Source organism: Monodelphis domestica, chromosome 8 (genome assembly GCF_027887165.1).
Source record: "Monodelphis domestica isolate mMonDom1 chromosome 8, mMonDom1.pri, whole genome shotgun sequence".
NCBI classification, from domain to species: domain Eukaryota; kingdom Metazoa; phylum Chordata; class Mammalia; order Didelphimorphia; family Didelphidae; genus Monodelphis; species Monodelphis domestica.
In genome coordinates this window covers 60,280,978-60,306,914 of record NC_077234.1, presented here as the reverse complement: position 1 = coordinate 60,306,914, position 25,937 = coordinate 60,280,978, and the positions used below count along the sequence as shown (strand labels likewise).

At 36.4% G+C, this 25,937-nt stretch overlaps 1 protein-coding gene across 1 annotated transcript in view; it reads left to right on the top strand.

Moving 5' to 3' along the window:
* DAW1 (dynein assembly factor with WD repeats 1) overlaps positions 1-25,440 on the top strand; it is a 55,256-nt gene extending 29,816 nt beyond the window's left edge. The window contains exons 6-13 of the mRNA XM_007502149.3: positions 1,140-1,239; positions 7,234-7,341; positions 10,252-10,358; positions 12,273-12,375; positions 16,260-16,374; positions 19,502-19,578; positions 22,109-22,271; positions 25,019-25,440. Coding sequence (XP_007502211.1) covers positions 1,140-1,239; positions 7,234-7,341; positions 10,252-10,358; positions 12,273-12,375; positions 16,260-16,374; positions 19,502-19,578; positions 22,109-22,271; positions 25,019-25,053 — 808 coding nt within the window. The 3' untranslated portion in view covers positions 25,054-25,440. The remainder of the gene's footprint in view (positions 1-1,139; positions 1,240-7,233; positions 7,342-10,251; positions 10,359-12,272; positions 12,376-16,259; positions 16,375-19,501; positions 19,579-22,108; positions 22,272-25,018) is intronic.
* Positions 25,441-25,937: the final 497 nt, after the last annotated feature.

Sequence of the window (25,937 nt, the reverse complement as noted above, 5' to 3'; positions counted from 1 at the left end):
ACATTCTAATTGAAGGCAACACATATAAAAGAAGGCTCATTGTTCATGTTAAAAGTCTGGGCAACTGAAGCAGTCAGACTCTTTAGGTGGTAGGAAAGCATCGGAGCAGATGGCCAAGGTCTAGAGGACTTTGTGGGGGGAGGAATACAGATAGATGATATCCAACAAAGAGGAAAGTAAATTTAGGGTAAATTTAGGGTCAGTTTGGAAAACTTCCAGCAAAAGTACATATATCAAAGCAGCCTTCATTTGATGAGAGCTGGGACATGGGACAGCGAGGGTAGGGCTGGAGAAAGGAAGAAACTTTTGACGTCCCTCAATGGCAGCAGGCAGCACTGGTCCATTGTTAGGCTTTTGATTGTCTGGGTGGAGCAAAGGAGAGGAAAGCTTCAAGCTCTTCCTCCTGGGAACCAGGCAGGTGATAATGATTTGTCCTGGTATTTGACTAGTTCATTACCCGTAGGTGTGATGACTCACTATTAAGGTGGGCACTCACTGGCCAGGAGCAGGATTTTGCTTTCAAGATAAAAATATAAACAGGAGGATCTCTTTAGATAGTATTAATGGATGAGTCTAATGGAAAATTAATTAAATCTTCTTTTTGAGAGGATGCCCTTTGGGCTTTTATTGTATCTTCCCCATCCCATGCCCTTTTAACTGTCTTCTTTAGAGGTATTTTCAAGTAGAATAGGCAGTCATTTAATAAGAAACAGTAATTCTCACAGTTTTGTTGCAAGGCAAGAAAAGAAGTACCTCTAAATTCCTGATTCATTTGGGGGAATATATTCTTTTTTTATCTACACTGATCATATTTCACACCTGCTTAGTAACAGCTCTCCAGATAGAACTTTTACTTTTATTAATGTACTTTTAAAATCCTATCAGTCATTATTTATAGAATTTTCAGACTTTTTATATAAAATAAATATGAAATTTAATATTTGAGCAGACCTTTTTAATAAAAGATATTTAATTTGTGTCAAAAACAAATCTAGTGTACCATTTATAGATATATGAATATTTTTCCTGATGTTTTATAAGTAATTCCAGAATCATACATTATTTCTCCTTGTCTTCAAATAATTTATAGAAAATGAATTTCATTATTTGCTATTAAATTAAGTTTTCTTCAATTTTAGTGACAAAATTGCCACTGGGTCATTTGACAAGACCTGTAAACTATGGAGTGCAGAAACTGGGAAATGTTATCATACTTTTAGAGGTCATACAGCAGAAATAGTGAGTATACTTACAATTCCATTGTAGTTTTAAACATAATTATTTTTGGAGGTTTCCATGGAAATAAGCACATCATGCTACAAAAATATGGTTAATGATTTTAGGTTCCTTCTACTTACCTTTATCTACCTTCTATCTACCTTTATGACTTTTTATTTTATGTAATACCTTTCATATAAATGTTTTGTATAAATACAAACTGTAGGTAACTGATGTTTAAAGACATTTAAAGTTAATTCATTTTAATTTTAATCACTTTTATTACCTTTCTTTCTTCCTTCCTCCCTTTCATTCTTTCCCCCCCTTAAAATCTTTACCTTCTTCTTTTGTATCAGTTTTAAGACAGAAGAGTGTCAAGGGCTAGGCAGGTGGGGTTAAGTGACTTTCCCAGAGTCACACAGTTAGGTATCTGAGGTTAAATTTGAACCCAGGTCCTCCTGACCCTAGGCCTTGTGCTCTATTAACAGTGCTACCAAGCTACTCATTTTTGTTGTCTTTCAAAGAATTCTATGCTATATAATAAATGAATATAAGAATGTTATTTCTTTCAGTAGATAGCTGGTTTTATGAAGGTTAGATTATTAAAATAACTTCTGGATTTTGTAAAAAGTCTATGAAAAGTGTTATGAATTGAGAAATTTCTTATTATTTGATTCAGTTTAATGAAAGATATTTAATTAAGTGAGGTGGCATGGCATACTGGGTAGAGCACCAAACTTGTAGTCAGTCAGAACTGGGTTTTGGATCCTTCCTCAGATATATACTAGTAGTGTGACTCTTGGCAAAACCTTATAGATTTCTGCTCTTCAATATCCTTTTCTATAAAATGGGAACAATAATAGCCTCTACCCCAGAGGTAGTTCTGATAGTCAAAACTTCATTAACCTTAAATTTCAATCTAAATGAAAGCTATTGTTAAAACACCTGCTTTGTGCAAGGAATTATGTGACAAAGACAAAAGAAAATAGCCCCTTATTTGAAGGAGTATTCTACTGGAGGATGGGAGGAAACTGGAACAAAAATAAATAAGCAAAATGGATGCAAAGAACATACAAATAAATTTCAAGAGGAAGCTGGACAACTAGAGCCCTCAGAGATGGTCAGGAGTAGGAAGGGGAACCCAAGCTATGCTGAGCTAGGAATTATGGAGGCAGAGGTGAGGAGGGAATGTTTGTCAAATGTGAGAAGCCATGTATTGAATGACATGGAAGTGGCTAAGAGGATATCCTTTCTAGGAAACAACTAAGGAGCCAATCTGACTGGAACTGAGTATTAGAAGGAAAATGTTATAAAATATGCCTAGAAGTGTAATTGGGAACTCTATTATGGAAGACTTTCAATGCCAGACAGATTTCTGTATCTCATCCTTATAGCATTAAAGAAATATTAAGTATTTTAAGAGAGGAGTGACATGTTCAGAACAGTATTTGAAGAATATTAATTTTGCTCTGTTTGAAGAATATGGATATGAATTTTGCAGCTGTGAGATTGATATATTGAGCAAGGAGAAAAGCTACAATCCAGGAGACAAGCTAGGAGGCTAGTGTAACAGAGTCTAAGCAAGAGGACAAAGGTAGAGAAATAAAGGTAGACTGATATGGGTATTGAAGAAGGAAGAGCCATGGATGACTTTGGTATCTTCAAGAAGAATGGGGAAATCTGGAGGAGGAATGGATTTAGGGGCAAATTTAATGAGTTTTTTTTCAAACATATTAAGTTTGAAATACCTATGAGACATTCAGGTGATTTCCAGAAGGCAATTGACATTGCAGGTATAGAATTCAAGAGAGGGTGAGTACTTCATACATTTATTTGAATGTAGTCTAATAGGGATAACAATTGAAGTATAGATTTAAGAGAAAAGGAGAGGCAAAAGGATAAAGATCCCCCCCAAAAAAGCTGGGAAGAAACAGACATAATAATAGAATACTATTATGGAACCCAAGGAAAAGGAGATTATTCTAGAACAGTGATGGCAAATCTTTTAGAGACCATGTGCCTGCCCACTGAGGGTCAGAACACCCTACCCACCCCTTGCCTCACACCAAGGGAGGGAGAAAGTGCTCCCATTGGGGTCCTAGACAGAGGAATAAGTGATATGAAAATATGTTGTCAGGCACAGTGGAGAGAGGGAAGGGAGCAGCTTCATCTGAGTCCCTCTGCCTTTCTTATAATGAACTCTGGGTGGTGGTGGTGGTGGAGAAGGTGACACACATGCCCACAGAGTGTGCTCTGTGTGCCATTAGGTCACCATCACCGTCATAAATGAGGGGGTGGTATCCATTGTCAAAAACTGCTGAAGACAAGTAGAATGAGGACTGAGGAAAAGGCATGGATTTTAGCAATAAAGACCTTTAATATCCTTAAAACTAAATTTGTTTTGAATAGATTTTGCACTCCAAACACCAATTACATTTAAAATGTCTTTATTCTTGGTCAGTTGTGTGTTATTTGGCAGCATAATTGTGATTCTTACAAATTGAATAATCTCTTACCTCTGGTTTCTTTTTTGTAGGAATGCCTCAAATGCTTCTATTTTATCCATCTTTTTTCATGATGATTAGGTTTGGGTTTGTTAGATATGTTATTTGGGGTTGCAGCTTGACCTCCTTTTCTGTTCTGGAATATACAATTCCATTCTCTTATAATTTCTTGTGAATGTAGAATAATCCTAAATTAGTTGAATTCTTTCTTTCATGTTTGAAAGTTTTCGTACTGACTGCTTGCCAAGTTTTCCATTATTGAAATGGTTATATTCAAATCCTAAAAGTCTTGGAGTTCAAAGCATAATTCCTTCACTCAACTTCTCCAAACCTTCACTTGCAGGAAACTATGTATGAATCTCTCCACCAGTCCTTTGCAGTCTCTATTCAGATATTTTGGACACTTTTCTTCTGTTATTCTCTGAGTTATGATATTCAGATTTTTTTTATTAGTCGTGGTCATTTCTTATGATAACTTTTCCTCAGCTTCATTATTTTTTAGTTTCAAACTTGTTAGTCTTTCAGAGTTCATGCTTCTTTTAGAAAGATTCTCCATTGTGTATTCAATATTCTTTATGCTGTTGTTTGTATTTTTACATTTTTATTTAGAATTCTGCTTTCTTAAGTAAATTCTTCCCTCATTTCTTATTTTAAGAGGGTTTTCCCCCTCACTTTGGAGCCATTTTCTACTTTCCCTTCTGTTATCTATATGGCCCTCTCTTTTCTCTGGGTAATATTAGTTCAATTTTTAAGTATTAAAACACATTCAAAATCATAAGATATTTCTTTGAGATTTTACTGGGGTGTGTGTGTGTGTGTGTGTGTGTGTGTGTGTGTGTGTGTGATCTACCTGTTGGTTTCATTGTGCAATGTTTTTATTCAGGCTTTCCTTCTTCATCTTTTGATATTTTAGCTTTTTTTTCTTGAATTAAGAGCCACTTGTCTTTGGGAATCCTCCCTAGTCTTCATCTTCAATCCTCTATTCTAATTCATAGTCCCTTGAGGTTGGGTTGGGTGGAGGGGAGCCTTAGCTAAGCAACTTGCATTGGAAAAATAAGGATCATGCAGACTGGATCTATATCTTCAGTGGGAGTGGGGATAGGACTCCCGATTCTCATTTCTCTTTTCACTTTGAACACTAGAAATACCTTTATGCCTTGTCTGAGTCACCCCCTTTCTCTTTCTTTCCCATAATTTCTGTCCCATTTCTTTCCATGGCTGAGTATAATCTGCATTGGCCATCTTTTGTGGAAGGAGAGGGTTTTGAATTATTTTCACTGCCTTGGAGGAAGCACTACATCAGGACTGTGAGCCACAGATCTCAGAACTTTACTTATTCTTAGTGTGAGTTTATACCAAATCAGTTGGGGATGAGTTTTCTGAGATTTTTGCCTTATGCAGGGTTTTGGTCTTATATTAAATAATTAGCTGTTAACTATTCCACCTAGCACACAATTTGTTTTGAGGTTTTGGCATAGGAAAAACTGAGATTGTTCTGCCATTTTGCTGATCATTTCAATCATTACCTTTTTAATCTAGCTTTAGCTTTTTAAAAAAATAAAAATACTAAAAGAATCCCAGTGCTGTATCTATTTTTGCATTTCTGTTTCTCAGAAAGAACATCATATATGATGTTGGAGGTTCCAAGTTTAAATCCTTGTTCTTCCACTTACTATCTTTGGGACCTCTCACCATTTTTTCCCTTATTTATAAAATGAGGAGCTCAGACTGGTTGATTTCAAAAGTTCCTTCCATGAGCTGATCAATTTCTCTGGGCATTTTGGGATGGTTTTCTCCAATGTGCATTTCATAATAAGACACCGATTTCCCTTCAATAACTTTGCTCTTTGATATAGACTGCAATGGCTGTCATTTTCCTCTGTCTGTCTGTCTGTCTCTCTCTGTCTCTCTGTGTCTGTCTCTGTCTCTGTCTGTCTGTCTGTCTGTCTCTCTCTCTGTCTCTGTCTGTCTGTCTGTCTATCTGTCTGTCTGTCTCTCTCTCTTGTTTTAAAGAGACCTCCTTTCTAGGACCAACAATGTGTATTGCTTAGATAGAGACCACATACCTAAGTGAGAAAATAGGTGTGTCTACTGGACAAAACATACCAGAAAGATATCATAGTAGTAAAGAAGGTTCAGATTATCTTCTAAATAATTTTAATCCCTTTATTTAGGATATAAACACATAGAGTCATTAAGGCTCCATCTAGGGTTTTAGGTAACATCAAAGTTACTGTTGGGATTCATTTTGATGCTGATCAAAATTGGAAGTGGAGCAGGTTTTATATATATATATATATATATATATATATATTTTAATGTCATTTAAGCCATACTTCTGTCTTAGTAGCAAATCAAAGAGAGAAGGACAAGGGCTAGGCAAACAGGGTTAAATCACTTGCTTACAGACATACACCTAGGAAGTATCTGAGGCTGGATCTGAACTTAGATCCTCCTGACTCCAGGCCTGGAGCTCTATCTACTGTACCACCTAGCTGCCCACAAATGATAATTTAAATTAAAATTTTTGACTCCTATATTAATTGGGTATGCCTTGTAGATTCAAGATTCTAAACAACAGTTTATGACTGAAAAAAACCCTATCACTGAATTTTGCTAGATGAAATATACTAGAGATTACCTGTGTATGTATATGTGCGATATATGTGAGCTTGTTCATATTTTCTGAAATGAGATTCAATTTAGCATCAGAACCTTTCCCTGTTAAATCAAAGGCATTTTATTGCTTGCTTTTGTTACCCCAAATTGATATCTTTCTTGGATTCAAGACTAAATTTTACTGACTTTCTTAGAGCTTATGCCTAGTATAACATCAGTCACCTCTTGAAACACACCCACACTTCTGGGATTAAAATGTTTGAGTCAGTCAATCTGTTCCCTTCTTAGTGTTATTGCTCACATATGCTATTCATTTTATTTTGGTTAAATGTACTATTTTTAGATATTTACATAGGCCTGTCCTTTTATTTGGTCATTATTTTAAAATTGATTCATTTTTAAAGACTTTTTTCCTCAAAAATTTCTTGAGTAAAAACATTTTCTATACCAAGCATTCACTCAGAAATAATAATTTAAAAAGTAACCAAGCTGGGGAAGTTCAGTGAATAGAGAACCAGGCTAGAGTCAGAAGGTCCTGAGTTCAAATGTGGCCTTAGATATTTCCCAACCCTGTGACCCTGACATGTCATTTAACCCCCATTGCCTAGCCCTCACCACTCTTTTGCCTTGGAACCAATACTTGTTACGGATTCTATGACAGAAGGTAAGGTTTAAAAGAAAAAGGAACCAACCCCTGGTTTCAAGGATTCGTGGTAAGTTCCTGCTTCCATACTCTCTGCTTACATGGGAGAATCTGATTGCCTGTGCTTATAAAGTGATTTTTCTTTGCTTTGTATGTGATTAATTAACCAGATTTGATGATGTTGCTGAACCTTGAAACCTTTTTCCAATTTAGTAAACTTGTTGCTATTTTTTCTTTCATGTGATTTAGGTGTGTTTGTCATTTAATCCTCAAAGTACGTTGGTAGCTACTGGAAGTATGGATACTACAGCTAAACTATGGGACATTCAGAATGGAGAGGAAGTTGTCACTTTAAGTGTATGTTGATCACTTCACTCTTTTATTAGGCACTAAGATAAGCGTGTTATCAGCTGTATTCTAAGTTTCAGATTCAACTCAATTCAACAAATACCTAGTATCTGCCATGCACTATATTCCACACAAAAACCAAAAAAGAGAGTCACTCCCCTCAAGGAGTTTACATTCTGCTGGATGGTAAAAAAAAAAATGTACGCAGATGAGTAAATACTCATATACTTACTCAGATGAGCATATGTGTAAGCAGGGGCCCAGCACCTCAAGTTCTGGATGCGCATGGAACAGATTTAATATTGAGGATTACTCTTTCAAATCACGTCTTAGCCTTGTTCTGATCTTACTTAAAGATTCTTCTGTAAATCTCAAAATAGAGCTCATGTCTACATTTTCACAGATGTGAGTAAGAACCCTCCTTGGGAATGAATTTCAGTGACATTATATCCCTTTCCCCACCTTACAGATAGTGTACAGAAAACACCATACAACAGCTCATAAACATTTGAAAAAATTCCGCATCCTCTTTGCCAAGTTCTGTCTCCAGCCTCAGAGCATCACTCGGTCGTCTGTTGGACAGATTTCCCTCAGAAGGCATTTTGGTATTTTCCTTGATCTCAGAGACCTTCAGTTTTAGGGCACTCCCTTAAGAGCTTAGACTTCCCTCAGAAAGAAAACAATCTTGGGGTTGGTTACTAAAGAGAAAACCTTCTAAGATTCATGTGAATCCCAACTTTTTCCCTGTGGCCCATTCAGACCTCAAGCCTGTAGGCATTATCCTAAGAGCTTCCCCTTCCTTTAGATGGAATCAAACTTGGAGTTACCTAGAAAAACAAACCCTTTTCCATCTTTGTAAAAAGTCCAGGTCTTTTGATTCTCCATAGCTTGTCTTAGTTTCTTGCTGCTCCTCCAGCTGAGTTGCCACATGCCAAGAGACTGGCACTAATCAGGGATTTCCCTGAATTAGAATCTCTAAAATCTTCCTGAGCTCGATATCTAGGAGACTTTCCTACTCCTACTAAGAAGTTAGATAATGGAACTCTTAAGAACTAGGAAATCTCATCTTCGCTAACCATCGCTGGAATTCCGGAATTTCCACTACTGAAACCCCTTCCCAAAGTTGCTATTTTTCAGGCTGAGAGACCAACCACTACTGGCTTTTTATAATTGGCACCCAGAACTCTGGGCTCAGTATTCCCTTGGGGCCACATGATTGAGAGACCTCACTACAGTCACCTACTGCCAACTTTCAGAATGTATGGGTAGTCTATAAAGATTCTCTGGCTAGTTGGCTACTGGTTCAAAATGAAAGATTATGTGTGCTGGGTTGTGGTGAATCTAAAACAGAGAAAAGAAGGAAAAACATGGACTTTTAGTGTTCTTAATTTTCAATAGTGTTACGTTAAACACACTACCATTTTCCATCAATACCATTTGACATATATTGCTACTAAGAGACCATAGCTGCCAGGTTGGATACAATTAGCAAAATAATTGGATCTCAGCATCTCTCCTTAAGATGAATGCAAATTTCCTAGACACATGGAAAGAAGAATTGGAGAAGGGGAGTACAGAATTTTTTTGTTAAAGATTGTACTTTTTGTCATTCTACCATATATACTAAGATTCACATCTTAGTTTCTTTGCTCCTCTTCCCTGAATCCTAGAGGGAAAATGGATTAAAGGGTAATATTCTACAAGGTGAATTAATCACCTAATATTTCACCCCTTAAGCTCTTTCCTATCATTATTCTCCACTGGCCATGCTGATACATCGGCAACAAGTGTGGTATCATTTGTGGCTTGGTGATCCATTGAGGTCTTTGGCCCCAAAATAGTGGTATGCAGATTGCAAAGGAATACAACTACTATTCTAAGCATGTTTATTTCAATTCTAGACTAAAGAGAAAATATTTTACTGCTTTATTGGAATTCACAAAATCAAGGTTTTTCCATTGCTTCCTTCTCCCCCCATCCCCAAAACTTGTGACTAATCATCTGGGTAACGTTCTGCCATTAGTTTTTTATAATTTTATGGGTCACTACTTGTTTTTAAGAGGAGATATTAAAGTTCCCCCTTAGTACCTGTAGTTATAACATAAAAATATTATATTCATTGCTTTGAACTAAATGGGTTGAAAAGTTGAATCTCATACTGCCTATTTGCCCAACTATTTGCTTTGAGAGAAAGAAGTATCTTTGTTTTTGAACTATTACATCAAATGTCAATATTTTTTCCTCTCAATTTATGAATTTATTAAGCCTAACAAGACCCTCAAAGAGATTTATGTTTTATTTTAAAATAAATTTTACAACTAATACTAAAATCCAAATTTCTTTTAAAAATTTCCCCAAAGGGGGCAGCTGGGTAGCTCAGTGGATTGAGAACCAGGCCTAGAGATGGGAGGTCCTAGGTTCAAATCTGGCCTCAGACACTTCCCAGCTGTGTGACCCTGGGCAAGTCACTTGACCCCATTGCCTAGCCCTTACCACTCTTCTGCCTTGGAGCCAATACACAGTATTGAAGGTAAGGTAAGGGTTTAAAAAAAATTCCCAAAGAATTAAAACGACCAAATTATGGTAATAGAAAAGACTAAAAAGTAATTTGAAGAATATAGAAATGTAAAAAATATAGAAATATAAATATTGAGATGTAAAAATCTAAGTTTTTAGTGTTGCTGGAGCATGATGTTTCAGTTTTCATTTATGAGTTTCTTCTAATTCAGTCTTTCAGTTGGTAAAGCAAAGTGCTCCTGAGGGTTAGAGATTTGCAAATCAAATAAATTTCAATAAGATGCCAATTGCCAGGTTTAGGAGAGTATCTCTATTCTTAAGACATTAGAATTTCAATATGGGGGAAACTGTTTGAAAAGACTTTTGCTCATGATGACATATGCTCTATTTTTGTCTTTGTAGGGACATTCAGCTGAAATCATCTCCTTGTCATTTAACACTACAGGAAACAGAATTATCACTGGTTCCTTTGATCATACTGTTTCTGTATGGGATGTTGAAACTGGAAGGTATTTGTATTTGTTTTTCTGTTAAGGTATTAAAATGATATTCTGTAGCTATTGACAGGTTAAATGTTATTCTATGGTTTCTATCATATACAATAGGAAATGACTCACATATGTCCATTTTTCTTTTTTTATATTAAATTAAATATATTTCAATGAACAAAGATTTATTTTCTCCTCCCTTTACCTCCTTTCATCCTTGGTGAGTAGGGGAAAATAGAAAAATGAAATTTGTATCAATTGCACATAGTTAAGGAAAACAAATTCCCACATTGACTATTTAAAAAAAGAGGTATCTCATTCAGCATCTCGAGTTCATCTTTCAAGAGTTGTGTAGCATAATTCATTATTAGTCCTTTGGAATGGTGGGTGGTCACTGTATTCATCAGAGTTCTTAATTTTTCCAAGTTGTTTACCCTTGTGATGTTATTATATAAATTGTTCTGATTTTACTCACTATAATTTCAAACAAGCCCTCACAGTTTCTTCTGAAGTTATACCTTTCAGTATCCCTCATCCATTAGATTCATATATCGGAATTTGTTCAGCCATCTCCCCAAATTATAGCTATCTACTTTGTTCTAGAACTTTGATACTACAAGAAGGGTTGCTGTAAATGCTTTTGTAAATATGAGTTCTTTCCCATCATTCTTTGATCTCATTGAAGAATAAGTCTGAAAATGGTATCAACACAGGTCAAAGGATTTTTTAGTGATATTTTGGACATAGTGTCAAATTGTTTTCTAGAATGGTTGGACCAATTCACACATCTAACAATAGTGAATGAATATGATTTCCCCAAAGCTCTTTCAATATTTGTCATTTTATATTTTTATCATCTTTGCTAACCTGATGAATGTGAGATGGTATTTTAATAAGTTACTTTAATTTGTATTTCCTTAATTAGAAATTTAAAGTATTTTTTTTCACATAGCTATTGATAGCTTGGATATCTGCCTTTGAGAACTGCCAGTTCAAAACTTTTAATCATTTATTAATAAATTAATTGAGGGAATAGGCCTTATTTTTATAAATTTGAATACATTTCCTATTTAACTTGGAAATGAAGCTTTTATCAGAAAAGCTTTTGCAATGATTTTTTTTAACCTCAGTTAATTCTTTCCCTTATAATTTTAGTTCCATTAGTTTTGTTTGTGCAAAACCTTTTTGTGTAATCAAAATCTATGGTTTTATCTTCTGTGATCGTTTTTATCACTTGCTTGGAACATTCTTTTTGTGAATTCCTTTTTTACAGAAATATCTGTTTTCTGTTAAGTGCTTATTGCAATAATGTAAAAAAAGACAATATAATTTACATAATGGTTTATAAAATTTGATTTGCTTCAATCACTTCAGTTTAATTCTAGTTTTGTTGTTTTTTTGGTCTTAGTCACATACAAGTTAACCAAATTATTGAATTTCGGTTGTAAAAGTCTTGGCTACAATTACTAATCTGTTGAAGGTCAAAATGAACAAAGAATATTCCAAGGCACTTCCACCAAAAGAAGAGAAGAGAAACAAAAGACCTGTATTTTCCATAAATGTATTATTCATTTTCTGAATTGTTAATACTTCACTGATCAAGCATGAGGATATTTTCAAGCTTCCTGGAATTTAGACTGACTCCCATTATTTTTACAAACCTCTACTGCTTTCTGAAGGGGATTATTTTATTCACTGCTGCCAGTGAATTTTAGACTTTCCATACTATGTACACAACATAATGATTTTGTAGTTTATTGACTAATTCCAAGTTATAGATTTCTCTTCCTTTTGACTCAGTTGTCATTGTGTTCACTCTGATGATGATCATGTAAAAATCACAATTGTTGGTCTTTTTTTGCAGTTGCTCAGATATCTAAAATTGACATTATTTGTACTATCACAACATAAAATATTCTATCCACTTTTTTTTAGGAAGATTTATACTTTAATAGGTCATCGTGCAGAGATTAGTAGTGCTTTGTTCAACTGGGATTGCTCTCTAATTTTAACTGGATCTATGGACAAAACATGCATGGTGAGCTAAAGAAAGGCCTTTACCTAATACATTTATTTTCTTTTTTTTCCACTAAAATTAATTAATTAATTTATTTTTAAACATTATTTTATTTGGTCATTTCTGAGCATTATTCATTGGAGACAAAGATCATTTTCTCCCCCCCATCCCTCCACCTATCCCATAGCCGATGCGCAATTCCACTGGGTATCACAAGTGTTCTTGATTCGAACCCATTTCCATGTTGTTGGTGTTTGCACTAGACTGTTCATTTAGAGTCTCTCCTCAGTCATATCTCCTCAACTGCTGTAGTCTAGCAGTTGGTTTTCCTCGGTGTTTTTACTTCCACAGTTTGTCCTCTGCTTGTGGATAGTGTTTTTTCTCCTAGATCCCTGCAGATTGTTCAGGATCACTGCATTGTCACTAATGGAGAAGTTCATTACATTCGATTATACCACAGTGTATCAGTCTCTGTGTACCATGTTTTCCTGGTTCTGCTCCTTTCACTCTGCATCACTTCTTGGAGGTTGTTCCAGTCTCCATGGAATTCCTCCACTTTGTTATTCCTTTGAGCACAATAGTATTCCATCACCAACATATACCACAATTTGCTCAGCCATTCCCCAATTGATGGGCATCCCCTCATTTTCCAATTTTTGGCTACCACAAAGAGCGCAACTATGAATATTCTTGTACAAGTCTTTTTCCCCATTATCTCTTTGCAGTACAAAGCCAGCAGTGCTATGGCTGGATCAAAGGGCAGACAGTCTTTTATCGCCCTTTGGGCATAGTTCCAAATTGCCCTCCAGAATGGCTGGATCAATTCACAACTCCACCAGCAGTAAATTAGTGTCCCTACTTTGCCACATCCCCTCCAGCATTCATTACTTTCCATAGCTGTCATGTTAGCCAATCTGCTAGGTGTGAGGTGATACCTCAGAGTTGTTTTAATTTGCATCTCTCTGATTATAAGAGATTTAGAACACTTTTTCATGTGCTTATTAATAGTTTTGATTTCTTTATCTGAGAACTGCCTATTCATGTCCCTTACTCATTTATCAATTGGAGAATGGCTTGTTTTTTTTTTAAGGGAGGCTGGCCAGCAGCCTCCCACAAGAAAGGAAAGATAGGAGTTTTACTGCTTGGGGGAAGAATCTGAAGTCGGGAGGGATGGAAGAAAGAATCAACCACGAATCATATATGACAATCAAGCCCACAGATAAACTCAGCCAGTCCCTCATCTCCCAGGGACAGGAAACGGTGAGGTGACTATAAGAATGGAAATCAGAATTGTGTTCAGAGATCAGTAAAGAGTGGAGCTCAGTCCCATCAATCCTCGCTTGATGCACGGACTTTTACGACTCACAGTTAGGGAGTACAGCAGGAAAGGTGCCTCAGAGAGACAACAGAGTGAAAGGAGTGAAAGTAGGGCAGGAAGAAAGGAAAGGTGAGAGTGAGTGAGAGAGAGAGTGAGAGTGAGTGAGAGTGGGCTGGCCGCTGGTTTTTTATTAATTTTCATATGCAAACATACATAATACATAGTAATTAAAGACATAGGGGATTATCATTGGTAGAAAGATAAATTGTCATAAGATAAGGGCGGATCCTTTTTCAGCCTGGGGAGAACAAAGAAACCTAATTTCGCACCTAAACTAGTTGGGATCAAAGTTCATTGCCTTACTGGCCATGCTCAGGACAGAGAATGCGCTCTCCTCGGGCCAACTTTATGGCTTAATTACCTGTCTTGAGTAAACACAGCTGTGGACTGCTACAATTTTTTATACAATTGATTTACCTCTTTGTAAATTTGAGTAATTAAACCTTTGTCTGAGGTTTTTATGAGGATTGTTTCCCAATTTGTTGCTTTCCTTCTGATTTTGGTTACATTGGTTTTGTTTGTACAAAAGCTTTTTAATTTGATGTAGTCCAAATTATTTATTTTGCATTTTGTGACTCTTTCTAAGTCTTGCTTGGTTTTAAAATATTTCCCTTCCCAAAGGTCTGACATGTATACTATTCTGTGTTTGCCTCATTTTCTTATAGTTTCCTTCTTTATGTTCAAGCCATTCACCCATTTTGAATTTATCTTGGTGTAGGGTGTGAGGTGTTGATCTAAATCTAATCTTTCCCACACTGTCCTCCAATTTTCCCAGCAGTTTTTATCAAATAGTGAATTTTTGTCCCCAAAGCTGGGATCTTTGGGTTTGTCATATACTATATTGCTGAGGTCACTTACCCAGAGTCTATTCCACTGATCCTCCTTTCTGTCTCTTAGCCAGTACCAAATTGTTTTGATGACCACTGCTTTGTAATATAGTCTGAGATCTGGGACTGCAAGGTCCCCTTCCTTTGTATTTTTCTTTCATTATTTCCCTGGATATCCTTGATCCTTTGTTCTTCCAAATGAACTTTGTTATGGATTTTTCTAAATCAGTAAAAAAAAAATTTGGAAGTTCAATGGGTATGGCACTAAATAGATAAATAAGTTTGGGCAGGATGGTCATTTTTATTATATTGGCTCGTCCTATCCATGAGCAGTTAATGTTTTTCCAATTGTTCAAGTCTAGTTTTAGTTGTGTAGAGAATGTTTTGTAGTTGTGTTCATATAGTTCCTGTGTTTGTCTTGGGAGGTAGATTCCTAAGTATTTTATTTTGTCTAAGGTGATTTTGAATGGGATTTCTCTTTCTAGTTCTTGCTGCTGAGCTGTGTTGGGAATATATAGAAATGCTGATGACTTATGCGGGTTTATTTTGTATCCTGCAACTTTGTTAAAGTTGTTGATTATTTCGATTAGCTTTTTGGTTGAATCTCTAGGATTCTTTAAGTAGACCATCATGTCATCCGCAAAGAGTGATAACTTGGTCTCCTCTTTGCCTATTTTAATGCCTTCAATTTCTTTTTCTTCTCTAATTGCTACTGCTAGTGTTTCTAGTACAATGTCAAATAGTAGAGGTGATAATGGGCATCCTTGTTTCACTCCTGATCTTATTGGGAACATTTATTTTCCATATTTATGTTAAGCTATCAAAATAAGATATTACTAAATTTGGAATTCAGAAAAGTAGATTTTTAAAATATATGTCCTCTTCTTTTTTTAGTAGCAATGGATGAATGTCTGTAAACCAATGGCATTAAAGATTTTTTACTTTATTTCAGATTTTCTTATCCTGATATTTTTTGCCCTCATAAGGAAAAATAGAAAGTTTGATAAGACTAGAATCATGTAAAATATTATCATGATCATTTTAAAATGCATCAGGAGAAAGTATTTAAAAGAATACATTTTATACTTCCTAATATTGGGCTAAGGAATAGCATAATGAATTGTGAATTTAGACTGAATGCCCTTCATGCTGAGATTCTTATACTGCAGTTCATATTTTTTAGTAAAGGCTGATAATCTTGACAAAAATGCTTATAATTGGATGACTACATATGGAGTATCTCATATGTGCTACTCTTTGTATAAAACAGTGACACTAGGGGCAACTAGGTGATATAGTGGATGGAATGCCAGACTTTGAATCAAGGGGACCTGGGTTCAAATCTAACCTCAGACATTTTGTAACTGTGTGACCCTGGGCAAGTCACTAAGACCCCATTGCCTAGCCCTTGTCGTTTTCCTGCCTTAGAATTGATACTAGGAGAGAATACAAGGGTTAAAAAAATACAAATAAAAAATGACATCATACCTATAGAAGGCCATGCATTTTGAGTCTTTTTCTTCCCCAGTAGTAGTGATTAACTTTTGAATTTGGGTGAGCTGGTGACAGAGTGAAGTTAATCAAATCATGATCTAGGCACAAATGGAGCCCCACAATTATGATTGTTTTTGACTTTGATGTTGTAGTTTGCTTGAATAGGAATTCATATTTTTATTTTTTATTTTTTCCCTAAATTGCAGCTCTGGGATGTTATGAATGGGAAATGTGTAGCAACTTTAACGGGTCATGACGATGAAATATTAGATATCTGTTTTGATTATACAGGACAGCTTCTTGCAACTGCTTCAGCTGATGGTAAGTAAGCAGACAATAATTTTATTTATGAGGAAAGATTTTTGCTTATTTATTTTTACACTATATTTGTGAGAGCACCATTGTAGAATTCCTCCAACAATGAAGATTATTAACAACTCGTCTCTAATTTGTAGTCTCAGAGAGTTGCCAAGACCATTGAGAGGTTAAGTGATTTATATAAGGTCACAAAGCCACTTGGAGGCAGGATTTGAATGGAGGCCTTTGACACTCCAACACAAACCTTCTGTCTGATACATCATCCCAAAAGGGCAAAATTAAGAGTTAGTTTTATATCACAAGCACAATTGCCTATTTGGCAGGTCATAAAATATGACGTGTAAATATAACAATAGAATTGGGGATAAAATTGGGGGTAAAATCTGAAGAATTAAACAAATGATGAATTTATTAATGATTGTACTTTTTCATGTGAAATCTTTTATCAAACCATGATGCTCCAACTTCATATGCATATATTGAATATTTCCTTCAGGAGTTTATAGAACATTTTTCATTTTAAAATATTTTAAATATTATATTTTACTTATAAAAGGGGTGTTTATTCATGTAAATAATTTGTAAACTAAGTTGTGAAAGAGTATAAAAATGACTTGAAAGGTATCCGGTCTTCGAAAAACCAAATAAATATATCATTTGTTGAATTCCTAACTTCAACCAGTTGTCCTGGTGGTGTGTAGATACTGCTAAAATGTGTTTAGAATAAGACCTCCCTCCCTTTTACTTGGGAAAACACAACAGGTTTGGGCAAGCGCACTTATACAAGTTTTGGAACTGCAGAGGTTGGCAGTTCATATTTTGGCCAAAGGGACAACAGGAAAGGTTGGTTCCCTGGTTGTTGTCCGTTGTATTTGATGGAGGACCGGAACGACATCACTATGATGGGGTATCTCCGCCCGTGACTGACCACCAGCCGGACACGAATAGCTTGTAAGGGGGCGAAAGTGCAGGGCTCATTCTTTGCACTTAAGGCAACGTGATGTAAGCTCATCTGGTAAAAGATTCACCAAAGAGCGAAAGGATGAAGGCACCCCTGTTCTTTTGGCTTTGTAAATATTTTGTAAGCACTGACGTGGTTTTTGTGTCATGTAGCAGCTATACATTTAAAACAGGCTTAAAAGCGCCCCTAAAGGTCCGGAACCCTAGAGTCGGTGCCCTCGGTGGCCAGAGAGATTACTTTCCACGTGACAAGCGTTCCCACGAAGAGATGGCGGCAGTAGTGGGTAGAGAGCGCTGGATAGAGTCGCAAAGACCTTTTGTTTCCAGCGCCGCCTCTCATACCTGCCTGCCCAAGAGCAAATCCCTTCCTTCCCAGTAGCCTCCCCACAGAACGCTCCCATCTCCACGCTCTCCGTGCCTGGCTTTCCCCCACGTCCAGGATGTTCTTCCTCCTCTCCTTGCTCTCCTGTCCTTGGCTTGCTTTCAGGACTCCGCTCAAGTTCCAGCTCTGGGAGAGGCTTTTCCCTCAGAGATGCCCTTCCATTTCCGGATCTCCTCTGTCCGTAATCACGTGCCAGTGGTTTCCTCGGAGCTCCTGGAGGGCAGGCACCTGGGCTTATTTATGCCTTCCTTTATATACTGTGCCTGGTGCCTCTACGTGCTTAACACATGTTTACTGATTGACTATAATTCTGGGTTTCACAAGAACTACTGTTCTTTTTTGCAACCCTGGTTCCTGGAAACTTCTTCAGAAAGTAGCTGTATTCAGCTGCCGGGAAACAAAAATGCATGTGCTTACACTCATGCAGCCCCGACTTCCCTGACCCGCTAACAACCAACAAAGTATTTATCACTACTCGGAAAAACTTGGCCTCCCCTCCCTGCACTTCTTAAGGGAACTCGCCCTCTCTCACTGGACCCAGTTTACCCAGAAACAAACACTTTGCTTCTTCCGACAAAGGGCGATTTTAAACACTGCCTCAGCCCTAGCAAATAGCAGTCTGATAGACAGTTGTCGGTTGTTTCCCTTTCCAGGACATGAGAGTAGCTTCCTGTTAGAGTTAATGAGCGAGGGCCTGGAGACTGACATGGTCAGGGACCAGCCATCTGAATCTTTGGCCATTTCCGTACTGGCCAGAGCAGTTTTCCATCAAACACCAATTTCTTTCTTTCTTTCTTCCTTCCTTCCTTCCTTCCTTCCTTCCTTCCTTCCTTCCTTCCTTCCTTCCTTCCTTCCTTCCTTCCTTCCTTCCTTCCTTCCTTCCTTCCTTCCTTCCTTCCTTCCTTCCTTCCTTCCTTCCTTCCTTCCTTCCTTCCTTCCTTCCTTCCTTCTTTCTTTCTTTCTTTCTTTCTTTCTTCCTTCCTTCCTTCCTTCCTTCCTTCCTTCCTTCCTTCCTTCCTTCCTTCCTTCCTTCCTTCCTTCCTTCCTTCCTTCCTTCCTTCCTTCCTTCCTTCCTTCCTTCCTTTCTTTCTTTCTTTCTTTCTTTCTTTCTTTCTTTCTTTCTTTCTTTCTTTCTTTCTTTCTTTCTTTCTTTCTTTCTTTCTTTCTTTCTTTCTTTCTTTCTTTCTTCTTTCCCTTCCTTCCTTCCTTCCTTCCTTCCTTCCTTCCTTCCTTCCTTCCTTCCTTCCTTCCTTCCTTTTTTTAATAATTTGTTATTTGATCATTTCCAAGCATTATTCATTAGAGACAAAGATCATTTTCTTTTCCTCCCCCCTCCAATAGCTGACACGTGATTCCACTGGGTTTCACATGTGTTGTTGATTCAAACCCATTTCCATGTTGTTGGTATTTGCACTAGAGTGTTCATTTAGAGTCTCTCCTCAGGCATTTCCCCTTCAAACCCCGATTTCTATGAACTGTCAAGAAATCAAAGGAAGACTTGCTCATGATGTTTACACAGTCTTTTGTGTTTAGTTGTAGGAGCATGTGCCACCAAAGGCCTTTTTACTCTGCCATTTTCTCATTTCACTGGTATCTATTTAATAAATGAGCGAGATTGGTCAGAATGCAGCTATTCTACTTAGATGTAGAGCAGAAGGGAATCTAAGGCCTTTTTGATATGTGGCACATAAGGATTATGATCTCATGTTCCAAAAGAGAGGATTAGACAAACAAAAATCAGATGCTCACATACAACACTGAAAATATGTGTTTCTTCTTCTGATAAAGGAACAGCAAGAGTTTTTAGTGCTACGACAAGAAAATGTATTACCAAGTTAGAAGGTCATGAAGGTGAAATTTCAAAGGTATGTTGACTTTTCCTTTTAACTGCTCTCTTAGAAATAATGCCTTTCAAGAATAATCCAGCTAACCCAAAGGAGCATATGTCTTATGTCTTATGAATTTCTTAATGTCTTAAATGAATTTCTTAAAAACATGAAGGTATAAAGGGACTCAATTTAGCTCAATTTCTCATATAATTCAATGTTTGCAACATATATTGTATGGCTTACATTTTTATAAGTGTGTCCTCAAGAAAAATATGATTATTGAATAATATAATCAATTATCTTCCATAAAACATGTCAGCCATAGAAGATCATTTAGTATGGAAGCAAAGAACTAGAAACAAAGGGGGAATGACTTAAATTGTGGTCCACTGATGGAATATTGCTGTGCAATGATGATGATGAAGAAGCATGGAAAGACTTACATGAACTAATGCAAAGTGAAGTAAGCAGAGCCAGAAAGACAACATACACAGTTATGATGACAAAAAATCACAACGAAACATCTGAGAATGAATGCCACAGAATTCACAGAAAAAGCATGGCCCCCAAAGAAGAGATATGAGAAGACTACAACTTCCTCCCCTTATTCCCACCCCCACCTGACTCCATTACAAAGGTGGATATCTATAAGCGTGGAACATCATATTTTTTTGAAGTTTTTCTTCCCCATATATTGACAAGTTTTGCTGGTCCCCCATTTCTTTTTTCTTTTGTTATATGAGAGGGCTGGTTTTCTGGAAGACAGAGAAGAAAAGATACAAGAAGAAATTTAGGCAACATACATCTAAAAGAATAATAAAAACATTTTTGTTTTTTAAAAACTGGTGTACCAAACATATTTGGTAAAGTAATTTAGTGAGTTCTTAAGTAGCTTTTCTCATTCGCAGTAATTTTATAGAAACATACCATATGGTAAATATTCTCCACATTGGATTGATAATACATTTATATCATTGTATTAATGACCACTAATTAATAGTAATTAATAACAATAGGTATACTAAAATTCTTCAACTTTCAAACATTTCAAAGATCTATGTTTGTATTTTGTATTCCCTACTAATGACTAAGGTAAAGCACAAGCCACAGTGTTTTGCTATACATTTGGTCAATCATGGTTCAGGTATGTGGAGATCTTTATAATGATTTAGAATTTGGTACTTATCCCCAACTAGGCTCATTCTGATTACGGCTCAATTTTGCAAGGAGACATTTAATCAATATTTGTTGAATTGAGCCTCCATGACACACCCTGCTTTTGCTGAGGGCTTGAGGCCAGCTACCTTCAGTCTGCCTCTCCATCCCTGATTCAGTGGTTTTTCACAATCATTGACTCAGATCTTTGACTGAAAGTGGTTATTATTGAAGAGAATGTAATGTTCCTAATAACAACATTGCCTGGGGGTGTAGGGAGAAAACTGAACAAGTCTGTGGGACCAGTTTGAGAAAGGAAAGGTATGCATATGAAAAGGAAAAAAACGAATCTGTGAAGTAGCACTTAGAAGAATTCTAGCCATGTTTCATTCCATATTTCATACAATATTTAGCTTGCCTGGCCAAAGGAGTTGTACAGCACTATTCTATGAATTAAAACAAGTATTTTCATGCTTCACTTTTTTTTTTTTTTGCTCATAAACAATTTACCCACTTATCTGGCCTTTTTAAAAGTATAAAAATACTTGCTAAGATTATTATCCTACTGGAGTTTTGTTGTATATGTCTGTATTTTCCTCTGAAATGTTAATAGTGAAGGAGTCTACAATAATGGCCAAATCCTTTTAAGAAGTTAAGTTATGCTCTATAAGTATACCAAGTTTTTATTTTTGTATTGTAAATGCAAATAATTTCAACTTGGCTCAGGTTTGAAGTTCCATAGCTTTTAATCTTCTTATTGAGGGTGGAAATTAGTTTTGACATTTTAAAATAAGTATTCTGGGAAGAAGGACCTGACATCTTTCTTAATTTCCATGAACTTAGTGAGGAAAGGAAGACATTTGCCTGAAAGATAGCATAAGAAGTGCTTAACTTTTTATTAGCTGATATTAACAGAGAAAACATAGCTGAACAATATTTATAGAATAGAAGGATTATTCTCTGCTTACAAAAAAAAAGAGTAAAAGGTCTGGAAGCTAGAAGGACAATTAATTCATCTTCATTTTATTTTTCAAATTGAAAATATCTTCTTAAATTCCCTATATGGCTATATAGCAATAGAACATGGCCAAAATAGCTACTTTTAAAAATATACAAAAAATGTTTGTGAGAACTCAAACTACAAATACAATTTTCATTTACTTTTAGTTGTAGCTTGGTGAAAAAATAATGAGACAAAATCACATTTGTCGCAACAACATATGCAATTTGAGAGAGTATGATCAGGAAGAGAATCTGGATTTGATCATCTTTAGACTTTACATTAGAACAGAATATTTGTATTTATTACCTGAATCCTACGATCTCACCCTCATCATTTGGAATGCCACCACTCTTGCATTGTTTCATTAGTAATATTTCACATTTGAGTGCTTTCTTTTTCTTTTTTCAGATTTCCTTCAATCCTCAAGGAAATCGTCTTCTGACAGGCAGTTCTGATAAAACAGCTAGAATATGGGACTCTCACACAGGACAGTGCCTCCAGGTTCTAGAAGGCCACACAGATGAAATCTTCTCTTGTGCTTTCAACTATAAGGGCAATATAATCATCACAGGTAAGTTAAGAATACAAAATACTGATTTCATTTTAAAATGAGCTTTCTTTATCAGTCAACAGTATGGCGTCCTTGACTGAAATATGTGGTGTATTTCCTGAAGCTCAAATGCTTTCTCCACAAACATTCCTTCATGATTTGCCATTATAATTCTCTTAGTTAATTTTAATAACAGCATGGGCTGGTTGCAGTAGTGCTGAACTGGAGAAAGCTTCACGATTGGCTCATTGTATGACATCAGGTAGACTATTTACAAGGCAAATTTAAGTTTCTTCATCCGACATAAGAAAGTCGACTTCTTTGAAATTTTGCCAGCTGCTTAAATATTCATAAACCATTCCCATAATTCCACTGACTTAATAAGAATTACTTACCTGATGCCAATGGATACTTGTCCCCCTTAAGTAGTAACTTGGTACCTGTCTAGCATCCAGCCTCCTGCATAGCTGAAGCTGAGGATGGCACACCTGGTGTGCTTTGGGGACTGCTGTCAAACAATTTACCAGTCCACAACCCTCACTCCTGCTAGCCTGTTCTAATGCCTATAATCCCATCACTCCCATGACAGAATCTTCCTCCGTAAGTGCTTTGTTGAAGTGTAAATACATACTTGAAGGGGTGATGGCATATTAAGCCATCACCATGATGAAGCTGGAGGAGACAAATGAGGACAGTGAAGTGGAAACCTTTTCACAACCTCCCCCAAATCTCTAAGCCCATAACCAGGTCTCTTCCCACTGATCATGTAGTAGGACTGTGAATTAATTAATTTATCAGATTATCAGAGTTTGAAAGGAAAGAGCCAAAAAAGGGTCAATTTTTATAAAGAAAAATAATGTTAGGCTATATGGCAGGTGGTCCCCCAATGAGGAGATTCTCACCATTTAGAGTCTTAGGGTCAGAGAAGACTCCTCGATACTCTGATGGGTTATGTGTGGCAACTAGAGGCCAAGCTTTGCTCCATGAGTGGTGCTTATTGTTGGGTTTGGAGTCAGAATTTCCTAGCAAAAAACTTTTCTGGGTGTAGATCAGACCTTTCTCTGAAACTTTCATTCTTGGAGAATTGTCTGTGGCTCCTAAGAGAGTAAATGACTTGCTATGGGTTCCATGTCAAAGCTTGGATCTGAACACAGATCTTCCTGATTTCAAGACCAGTGCCATATTCATTTGTCACACATTTAACTAGCTAAAATGTGAATAGTTCATATGAAGAGTTTCCTTTTTTATTATTTTGATTTTTAAAAACTTTAGTGCAGTTGGAAGTATAGAATTCATTCAGAGCAAGCATCGGCACAGACATAACCATAGATCAATTTCTTGGAGATGAGATTTAGTCTCTTCAGGCTCCAGACTTAATTGATCTCTGTTAAATTGCCTAGCCATGTGACAGTTTTCTTCATTTTAACAGGGTGTGAAAATTACTAATGACTGATATCATCTTTTAATTGATGATTTTTGTACATTCAGACCCAAAGTATGCTTTACAGAAAGGTGGAATAGATCCTTGTTGGTGGGGCTGTGCTGAAAAGAGGTTCTGGACACTAAAGTCCATTTTCAAGAGCTAGAAAATTGCTTCTTTTAGCATTAAGATTTTTGTCTACTATTACTAGTATTACTACCACTAGCTAATAACCTTGGGGCCAATGACATAGTCAGTCATTTCATCTTAAGGAGAAAGAGTTTTCATTCCTAAAATAAACTTTGACTTGTCTTTGGGGAAAAGGTAAGAGAAAATAAGAGCATACTGTGTGTCTTTGGTGTACTTTGGGGATGTACAGGGGAGAGACGGACTCAGACAAAAAATGCTAGAAGATCATAGGATAAACTTAATTCACAGAGAGGTGATGCCCCAGGAACACATGGAAGGGAAGGATCTCTCTCTTTAAAATAATACCTATTTAAGGAGTCTAAAGGGAAATACTGGGTAATTAGTAATTTACTAGTAAGTAACCAGTAATTAGCACCATGTATTTTGATTGGCTGGGATTTAATATTCAGTCATTGTTTTGAGTTAAGCTAATAATAATAATCATAGCTAACATTTGTATCATGTTTACCATGTACCAGACACTGCACTTAAGCATATTATAGGAATATCACTTGATTTCTCACAACAACCATAAGAGGAAGGTGCTATTATTATCCCTATTTTACAGATGAAGAAACTGAAGCAAATGAGTTACATGACTTGCCCACAGTCACACAGCTAGTACGTATCTGGGATTTGGGATTTGAATTTAGGTCTTCTTGACTCCACCCCCAGCCTGAAATCCACTGGGCCTTCTCATTGGTCTATAGAGAAATTGACCACATAGCTTTGGTTTCATCAGAATTTGATCAATTCAGCTAACTAAAAGCATGCAAAATACCCAATATATCACAAATCCCAGATATTTTAGGGAATGAATAGTTAGTCTTTAAAGCTCAGACTCATTTAGTGGTGACTTTTGTTGGGGTTTTCTTGGTAAAGATACCGGAGTGGTTTGCCATTTCCTTTACCAGCTCATTTTGCAGATGAGGAAATTGAGGCAAACAGGGTCAGATATAAATATCTGAGGCCAGATTAGGACATAGATCTTCCTGACTCCAGACCTGATACTCTATCCATTGAGCCACTTTGCTGCCCTGCTGGCATTTAGTAGTGGTCAGTAATTTATTGTAGCTACAAAAGAGTCTGAAGTATAAAGAATGAGAATATAAACTTGTGAAAAATAACAATAAGTGCTAATATGACATTTGTATTACAGGTAGCAAGGATAATACCTGTAGGATATGGCGCTGACCAGTGAAATGTGTGATCAAGAACATAAGCTTCTCACAATGCAAGCAAGCTGTTCTGATGCATTATTTACTTTCTCTTTTCAGTATTTCTCCCAAGCAGGCTATTACATGTATTGTACTTAGCTTCCCAGGTATGACTAAAAAGACTGATAAGTAGGCTTGGTAGTTGCATGTTTATTATTTATTATTGGATGGGAATTACTGGAAACACCAAACTAATGGAATGTTTTGACATGTGTTACTACTTTCTTTTTCTTCTTTTATAAAAAAGTTACGAATAGCATCATGATACTGTTCAATGAAAACTGGTTAATTTAGCTGAGTCTCTCCAAGATTCTGTTTTCAAGTACTGTTGTAACACTTTGTTTAATAAATTTTTTAAAGACAACATTGTATGTGTGCAGTCATAATGCTTTTTTGGGGAAAGATATTGATTTGAAAACGGGGGATATTTTTTGCAGTTTGAAACTAAGAGCAAGGGATCCTGCAAATCATAGGAAAAGGGCAGCCTTTAACAAGCAGGGGCTTCCCAACTTTCAATTTCTCATCAGGATAGTATATGTGTAAAGTAGGATGGCTTTCATTATTAAGTAAATATACTTTTTTTTTTAAATATATTTTATTTGATCATTTCCAAGCATTATTCGTTAAAGACATAGATCATTTTCTTTTCCTCCCCCCCCACCCCCCATAGCCGACGCGTAAGTCCACTGGGCATTAGATGTTTTCTTGATTTGAACCCATTGCTTTGTTGATAGTATTTGCATTAGAGTGTTCATTTAGAGTCTATCCTCTGTCATGTCCCCTCAACCTCTGTATTCAGGCAGTTGCTTTTTCTCGGTGTTTCTACTCCCATAGTTTATCCTTTGCTTATGAATGGTGTTT